At 26.7% G+C, this 9,835-nt stretch overlaps 1 protein-coding gene across 1 annotated transcript in view; it reads left to right on the forward strand.

Annotated features, from left to right (window-relative positions):
- Nucleotides 1–9,835, forward strand: part of LOC117177007 (SCY1-like protein 2) — a 126,391-nt gene that overhangs the window by 73,156 nt on the left and 43,400 nt on the right. Inside the window, exon 3 of the mRNA XM_033367456.1 lies at nt 6,936–7,070. Coding sequence (XP_033223347.1) covers nt 6,936–7,070 — 135 coding nt within the window. The remainder of the gene's footprint in view (nt 1–6,935; nt 7,071–9,835) is intronic.

The raw sequence follows: 9,835 nt of genomic DNA on the forward strand, positions 1-9,835 counted from the left end.
TCCATTATAACTGGAAATAAATTATAATTTTTTTAATGCGCCCCACAACAAGCTTCTTTCCCTATTAGAAAAGTGAATGTTGGACTAATGCTTGCCTTTTCCATTTGCTTTTATATTTACTATTTAATTTTACTTTGAAAGACATTTTTTTAACGATCTCCATTTTTGTGTAATATAATTTGGCACATTAAAAAAACAGTCCCTAGAATATAAATTGTCCTTGTGTATAATTGATAGGATTTTAATTTTTGAAGCAAAATGGAGTTTAAAATTTAATTAGCTATAAAGGACTGAACTCAAGTCTTCATTATGCAAACGCATGAATATGAAAATGATCCCGAAGTTTCAGAGTTTAAATTTTTTATGTACAAACTTCGTAGAAAACTATTTTAAATTGTAAAACATATATTATATGAGAATATATTATAAAAAATCTATATTTCAGAAGTATTATAACATTTAAAAAAACATTCTCTACTTAAAATTGGAATTAATTACTTTACCATTTATCACAGACAGCTTTCACACTTCTCAGGACTCTTATCACACTCTCAACAAAACGCGAGCCTTGATTATTCTCGTGACATTATACGTTTCTGTGGTATAAAAGTTACGTAAATGGTGAGAACAATTATTTTGTTCTTACAAAAATAATGTAGCAAATTTATAGATGCTGTTTAATTTAAAATAGATTAAAATGCATAAAATAATCTGATATATCAATATGGGGTAAAATCTGGGATTACAAGCCGTTACATATTATTCTGATTATGAACTTTGTACGCAAGCGATAGAATTTTGGAGATGCAAAATTAATTTGTAGACTTTTATTCATATTTGTCGAGTGGTAGTTTTTATAGATTTACTGACCGAACTAATGATATGACTGAACTGTCGTAACCGAAGTATTTTCTAATTATATATAATATTTCTGAAACAAGAAATAGTTTCAAAAATGTGCACTTTCAGTGTAGGAGAAAAACTATAGCTCCAGAAGTTTTTTTTCTTTCTAAAATTCATTCTTTAGATTTAGCTACCTCTGATTCTAACTTTTTAAAGATTTTTAACTTCCTAGGATGTACAGAAAATGTTTTACAAAAAGTTAAAATATTGAAAAAATACCTAAATTATTAGAAACAGTTGAATTTTTAAATAAAGAGAATCAATTATAACCAAATAGTTGAATTTTCAATTAAAAAAGGCGATTTATATATGAAAAAGTTGAATTTATAACCCTAAAATATTATATTTTAATTGAGCTGCTGATTTTTTACACAAAAAAGATCACTTTTAAACAACCGCAGTTAAAAAAAATTAGTTTTTTAACAACAAAAAAATCGAATTTCCGTCGAAAAGCTAAAATTGGACCAAAAGAATGGATTTTTAGCAGTGGGTTCAACTTTTAACCAAGTTAATAAATTTTCACTAAAACGGTGAATTTTCCACATAAAATATTGAATTTTCAATAAAAAATGAGAAAGTTAAATTTACAGTTAAGACAAATAATATTTGATAAAAAAACGAACTTTCTATAATACAGTTAAGTTTTCAACCAAAGGGGAGAATTTCTCAAACGAAAATTATGAATCTATAGGCCAAAAGGGATTTCTTAACAAAGAAATCAAAGAACTCATATTTCAACCCAAAAATATTTTTATCTTAAATTCTGAAACAGCAGTGCTTGAAGGTTTAACGGAAAATATTATTATTTGAAATAAAAAATCAGTTGAATTGAAACAAAAGGACGAATTTTTAAATAAATAGTTAAATCGTCAACCAAACAGATTAATTGTCACGAAAATTGTTGCGTTTTGAACCAAAAAAGATCAAATTTGTACCATAAGAGAAGAAGTTTAAAACAAAAAATACGAATTATCAACAATGATTTTTTAACCAAAATGATTAATTTTCTTCCCAAAAAGATTACTTTGCTACTGCTTAAAACGAATTTTCAGCAAAATCGTACATTCAAATCAATATAGTTAAACTTTCAGCTGAAAAAGTGAACTTTTTACCACTGGATTTCAAACAAGTATGTAGTTTTAATTTCCAGTAAAATGTACTGGTTGAAATTTCAACAAAAATAAATTTAAAATTAAATAAAAAAGTTGAATTCAACGAGAACATACGAATTTTCGAAAAACTAGCTAAATTTTTAACCAAACATATAAATGCTCAGCCAAATACTGCATTTTGAACTAAAAGAGATTATATTTCTACCAAAAGAAAAATGAATTTTTAATCTAAAAAGACAGATTTTCAACAAAGAAAGATTCTTCAGAACAGAGAGAAAAAATGCAACCAAATTGTTAAATTTTAAAGCCAAAAAGGCGCATTTTCTACATAAAGTTGAATTTTTCTCCAAAAAGTAAAATTTTTAATCGAAAAATAAACTTAACTAAAAATTGAATACTCAACTTTTTTTACTGAAGAGAATTACTTTTCAATCAAGAAACATAAATTTTTAGTGCTGGAAATTATTATTTTTTCTTTCTCAAAGTGTTTCTATAAATTTACCTGATCTCGACTTCCACATTTTAAGAATTTGAAACTCCTTTGGAGGAAGATCGAATGTTTCTGGAAAATCTGAATTTTAAAGTGAAAGAAAAATTCAAACTTCCCCATACTCAGCTCTAAATCCCTACAACAATGGAAATTTGGTTTGCCTTCAAAAAATGTTTCTTTACATTTGCACAGTTTAATTATTCCTCAAAACTGTATTAAATCGTTGAATATTATTATTATCCAATTTTGGGATCAAACAGATGGACTGGAATTTATCGTGTGAACATAAATTTTCACAATTTTAATCGAGAATGATAATAAATAATGATCGCATGGACATAAAATAATAATTTATTAGTATTTTATTACATAAAAATTTATTAGTACCTTAATGCCTAAAAATATACGAACACATGAAGTCAATTACATCAAGTTTCAGAATTTGATTACCGTTTTAGAGAAAAGCGATAAGCATAAGAAGAAGGCAGCTGAAAAAACTTTTGGAAAAAAGAAAGAGGAAAAATTATTTCCAAATAAATCAGCGAAAATAGTTTAAGCAGCAACTACGAAACATTATCGTTTCCATCTAAAAAAATCACGTTTATTAAATCGCTTGATAAAAAACTTGTAATGTAGAAAACGAAATTCTGGAATCCTATAACATCGTATTTTACTATTCGATAAAAATCTTTTCAGTCCCATATATCGAAATTCGTTATCAATTTCGCAGTGAATACCAGACATATTTTGATCGAAAGTTCAGTAAAAACATTGCAAAAAATTTCTAACTACATATGAAGTTGTGAATGTTGCTGTGAATGTAAAAATTTTCGTTTCTGAATTTTAAACTACTGACAATTTGAAAAGCTTTTTATTAACAAACATTTAAAATCTTAGTTTACAAATTTTTTTAACAAGACTTATAATTAATGATTTTGTTTTAAAAGCGTTTGAAATAAAAAGAAATATAAAGCAATTCTGATTTGAAAGGTTTCCAAAACAAACAGTTTTATGTCAGATGAAACTTTGAAAAAATGGTAGAAGTTCGAATATAATGAAAAGGAATTGAAGTTGTATTACATCGAAATAAACAGGTTTCAAATCAAATATATTTACACTTGGCAGTGCTTAAAGTTTACCAATTTTAAATCAGCAGCTCACGAAGTTGACAAATTTCCGACGATTTGAAAATTGTAAAATTTCAATAAAGATGAGTGAAAAATGTATTATTTCCAATTCGAAGTATTATAAACCGCACAATTTTATTTGAATTAAAGAATCTCGAAATTGAATGATTTCAAATTGAAAGTGAACAATTTCATATCATTTGATATCGTCTAATTTTTAGCAACGCATTAGGAATTATTATTTATTTTTAAAATTGACCAATGAAATATTTTTGATTTTTAAATGGTTCAATCCTTATAAAAAAATATTATAGAAAATTCGGTATAGGTATAGAGAATTATTCTAAAGAAATCATTATAGAAAAAGTGAATGTTAAAATATATTGAAAGAATTGATGCAAAAAATAGAGATTGCAAATGAAAAATATATTTATTTTTGTAACATAGGACTTGGACAAAGTTTCAGATTTCGTAAAAATTTCACGGGATTTTTCCGAAATTTCTAAATATTTCTACTAATTCTAAAAGATTCCACCGGTTTTCAAAACATAAAAAACATTTTAACGGGTTTTTAGGAAATTCGAAACATTTCAAGGTATTTTAGATAATTTTGACGTTTCCACAGATCTCTAGGTTTTTAAAATATTTTTGTATAATTTCCCGAAAGCTCAAGAGTCTTATAGTGAAATTTGGAAAATAAATTAAATTGAACTTTGAATAAATTTTGAGCCATTCGAAAGATGTCCAGACATTTGAGGTAAAGGTATTTCAAGGAATTTTACAAAGATCTCAAAGATTTTTAGGGATTTGAATTTTTGTTGTTGTTCAACTTGAATAAATTTGATTCAAATTATATTTAAAGTCTTTTAAAATTATTTATAATTTTTTAATAACATTTTAAAGGGTTTTTTTTAGAATGTTGTAGAATTTCCAACGACTTCAAGGAATTTCTAGAAAAATTTTGAAAATAAATATAATTTCATTGAATTGCAAGGAATTTTCTAGTGATTTCAAAGATTTATACCTATTAATTTGAAAGATTTTAACAAATTTCACAATGGTTCAAAAAATGCCAAGGGATTCTAGGAGATTCTAAATAATTCAAGAGATTTAAAAAATTTCAATGGATTTCAAAGATTTTTGTGAAACTTTCAGATATTTTTAAGGGTTTCTAGAGAACGTGGAAAATTAAATTAAATTAAATTATATTTTAAGGGATTCTTAGTGAATGCAAATATTTCAAGGAATTTCTAGCGCTTCCAAAGACTTAAAGAGATTTTAAGGTAGTTCAAGAAATCTCACAAAGATTTCAAAGATTTCTATAAATTTAACCGTTTTTTAGAAATCTTTATTGAATAAATTTGATTTTAATTATATTTAAGGGCTTAAAAATAATTTAAAGCGATATTTAAATTTGGTAGGATCTTTAGGGATTTCTAGAGAATTTCGAAAAATAAATAAAATTGTATTAAATTTCAAGGGATTCGTAGTGATTCCAATGATTTCAAAGACTTTCCAGTGATTCAAAGGGTTTCCAAGGATTTTAGCTTGGTTCTAAGTATTTCAGAAAGATAAAAAATATTTGTAGGGATTTAAACGATTCCTTTTTTAAAAATAATAATGAAAAATGATTTTTTTAATTGATTCTTACGTTTTCCAAAGATTTTAAGAATTTCAAGAGATCTGCAATTTTGAAGAGATTTCTAGAGAACTTGGGATATTAAATTAAATTAAATTTTAAGGGATTCCAATCGATTACATAGATTTCGAAGGTTTTAAGGAATTTTAAAGAATGCCAAGAGATTTATAAAATGACAAGGGATTCCAAATAATTTTATAGGGTTTCCAAAGATTTCAAGGAATTTCTTGAGATCTCTGGTAAATAAATTAAATTTCATGGAATTTCAAGGGATTCTTTACGATTCCACATATTTCAACCGATTTTAAGATATTTTAAGAAACTCGAAAAAGAACAAAGGCTTTTATTAAATTTCTAAGGATTTTAAGGAATCACAAAGACTTCTAGAGATTTTAGAATTTTTTCTAGATAAATTTGATAAATAAGTTTAATTCAATTTACATTCAAGGGTTTCCAATGATATATATTCCATGGAATTAATTAAATTTTACTTTAAGGGATTTCTAAGGATTTAGACAATTAAAGAAGAGACAATTAAAATTTAAAGAAATTCCGATTAATGTGAAGATTTAGAGATTTCAAAGAAATCAAATTCACATATTTTTTCTGAGTAAATTTTATTTGGGCAGAATTGCTATTTTTGTGCACTTTCATGTTAGATTATGAATGGTCTCAAATAAAAATTTTCTTCATAGTTCTGTTTGTTTTAAAATAATTTCTTCAATATTTTTGTATTATTTATTCTAATCCTAATCAGTCTATTCTTTTCCTATACGTTTTCCATAATGAATTTCCCGTAATCAATATTAATAAAAGTGATTTCAATTCATAAGATTGCACAATTTTAAGCATTTTAATTTTTTTTCATCGTAAAAAAACAACTGTCATCTTCGTCTTTCAAAATTGAAAATTTTGAACATTATAAACCTTTATATTTTATTTATAATCAAACAATTTCAAACTTCGTTTAAAAATTAAAGAGTCCTTAAATAAGGTTCTCGTAAACTAACCTTTCAAAATATATAATGTAAATATTGTGATATAACTCTTATGTTTTGCAATCAGACATTCCTAATTAAATTATTTTTAACACAAATATGGGAGCATTTATCGAAAAGGAGTAAAAAGAAATGTCCAGGAAATTCTTGTAAAATGGTACAGAAGAGAACGCATTAATTCTTAAACGAGTAAAAGGCTCCATTGGGGTTTCAGCGAAAAGAGGACGCGATAAAACGAAAAATTTTACAATAAATTGTTTTGCTATTTTTAGCACCCTCAAACTTTCCCATTTAAAATAATTTTATTGCTTTATAATTTTCTTCACAATGATAATAATGATAACAATATTTTTTCCATTTATGACATTTTTATTAAAAATTTTTTTTTCATTCATTATACATATTTATTTTATTTACGCTTTCGTTATTATCTTTTTAGTATGAACGTTCTTCAATGTGATATTCAAAAAGTATATTCTTCACTTTATTAAATTTTAAATCACCCTTTGAAATTACATCCTTTCAGTGATCCGCTGATAAAACCGCAATCGATGGGAGTCAGATTTGCGGACTGAAAAGTTCAATTTAAAAAAGTATTTCTAGACAACATTCCATGAAAACGCTTAATATATAATTTAAAAAGCGATAATTAATTTTTGTTTGCAGGAAGTTTCAATATTTTTGTTTGAGAAACGTTCAGTGGAAAAAATTACGAAACCAAAACGAAAAGAAACTATTACGGAAACGCTACGCGCTGGAGTTCAAAACTTGGAACGATTTCGTCATCCAAAGATTTTACAGGTAAGTGATAATGAGAGAGCGGATAGGAGTCTCTAAAAGGTAGAGAAACCCCAGTTGGAACATTTTTTTCTTGATAATTTCGAATTTAGAGATTTCAAAATTTAAGACAATTTTTCGAGAATTTTGAAAAAACCAGAAAGTGTTATTCGTTAAAAATTGAAACCAAACTATTTGGAATACAATGAAAGCTCGCCTATTTGAATGGCCTTGAAATCTAAACGTTCGATAATATGAAGGCTGGAGAGCCCCTACTTCTACCACGATCTTCAAGTTATTTTTGTTAAGCGACATTCGTTGGTTGCCCCGCCCTTGTTCCGATGTGCGCGCTGTAAGCACAGATCGATTTGAAATCACTAAATATGTACTCTATTCAAAACATTGACGGCTTCCCAGTCTTTGTGTTCCTTTAAATATACAAGTCACTGACGCGAAGAAGAGCGTACAAGGACCGTAGCAAGAGATGACGAAACTACGAGATTTTAAATAACCGTGTATGGGGAACTTCAAATAGGTGAGCTTTCACTGTATTTAAATCTAAAATAATTAAATTTCAAACTGTATAAAACTAAATTTCTTGAATTTCAAAAAGTATAATTGACAACATCAAAATTGATAATTTCTAAACGAAGAAAATTTCCTCAAAGTAGTAGAAATTTTAAATAGCTTGTGTACGAAAAAGTTTTAATAAAACAATTTTTGGTGGCTAAACTTTTTAAATTTAGTTTTAAATTGCAGCTTATTCCTAATAAAAATGTCTCCATTTAAAAATTTTAGTTTGATTGTAATGAATTATGAAAGCTTCTATTTCTATTTTTTAAAATTTAAAATCATCTAATTTTTAATTTTTTTATTCAGAAATGATACAAGCTCAATTCCTTTTCATCATATTCGAAAAACTGTCCCTTTTTAAAATTTTACCTGTCTAAAATATTTTTAATTGGAATTTTTTAAGTAAAAAATAATTTTATATATTTGTCCCCAATTTCAAACGCTTTTAATTCGAAATTTTTATAAACAAATCATGAACTATATAGCGCGCTTTTTGAAATAACTTAGTGCATAAAGATATTAAGAATGATTTTACATGTTTTGTTTTTAAATTTAAAAACGATTATTCATTTTTAAGGAATGAAAGTTTAATTTAATCATTGCGTAATATCAATCTTGATCAGTTCTTAATTTAATTCAAAGTTGTTCATTTTTCGGAAAGTATTTTTTCACGAGAAATAAAAATTGTTAATTTGAAGCAGATTTAGTTTTTCATCCCTTTTCATCAATTCTTTAATCTTTTTTGCAATATCTCTCTTTATATTAGGCTTGGTGACTTCTGAAAATACAAAAAATCAATAAAAGTCGCTATAGTAGCAAGATTTCCGGGTGCAAAATATTTTTAAAAAATTCAAATATGAGAAATGAAAAATTTCCTTTAAAACTTTTCCTTTTTGAAAAAAATTCGGGATATTGAAAATCGGATTTTTCTTCACACACATGTATTCGATACACGCTCTGAATCGAATAAATATGGCATTTTTCTCGATACTATTTATTTCAGGATTTCTGATGTTATAATGTCACATTAAAAAAATGAGCTATTCTATTTAAGAGAAAATTGTGAATAAATAGAATAAAGCAACTCATTACGTAATGTATTAATTTAGCAATTTTCCTTTGGTAAACAGACAAGCTTAATTTCATAGTGAAACACGTGTCGCAAAATTGAAAGAAAATCTGAAAAATGAGTGCAAGTTATATCATACGATTAGCTGTTGTATGTTACATAATAAGAGCAAAGAAATGGGGAAAAGACTAATCAGAAAGAAAAAAGGCTTCTCACAGCATTATGCGTCCAATTGCAGTCCAAGAATACTGAATTAAATTTACGTTTTCAAAATTATTATGAGAAATTGAGCAACTGCTGTCTTTATTTATAATTACCTATATACAAATTAATCTCCTATGCTTTTAAATTAAAATTTTTTTCTTGAATGTATTTTAATGTCAAAGGAAGCTGAAAATTGTGTTGTTAAAGTATTAGAGTTTTCTGAATGTTTTATCAATGATGCAAATTGCATAACTTTCAAAAAGGATATTACCAGGAAGTAGAAGTCTTTTTTATTATATGTACACTACCGACTGATAGCATCGGAAAATGAGTTTATTAATTTTATATTTCACGAAAGTGACCTTACAGATTTTATTTTTCATTTGAGCTATTCAATATTAACAAATCTTTATGAATTCATGAAATCATAATTTTTGTACGTGCATGCGAAATTGAAAATACCATGAGTAAAGTACAAAATTCTTTAATAACCGGAATTTTACATTTCTCTTTCTCACGTGTTAATTCAAAATCCACTCAGCGGAATTACTTGAAAGAAGGCTTATTTAAAACAGAATTTAAGAAGCTTTCAAATTGTTTTTAAAACAATATTTTTATTTATATTCTGGAAGGCGCTGTCACCTTTCAAAGTCAAGATTAATTTGTTAAAGGTCATGCGATTAGTGGTCTGACACTATCAGCCGCTCAGTGAAGTCAAACGAGTTTTTCTCGAAAATTAGACCTGTACCAAGGGTTTCTGCAGAATATGGTTACAAAAATAAATAGGCAGTCGCGGACAATTATCCAGGGGTGGTCTCGAAGGAATTAACCCCCAAGCGGAGGAAAACCGTGCCGAAAGCTGAATGGCACCTGGGTGAGGTGTCTAGAACGGTGACTCTGGGATACCGGGCGACCTCTCAGAGTAAGCAGCCTTATCCTTGCA

The sequence above is a fragment of the Belonocnema kinseyi genome, chromosome 7 (genome assembly GCF_010883055.1).
Source record: "Belonocnema kinseyi isolate 2016_QV_RU_SX_M_011 chromosome 7, B_treatae_v1, whole genome shotgun sequence".
In the NCBI taxonomy this organism is placed as follows: Eukaryota; Metazoa; Arthropoda; class Insecta; order Hymenoptera; family Cynipidae; genus Belonocnema; species Belonocnema kinseyi.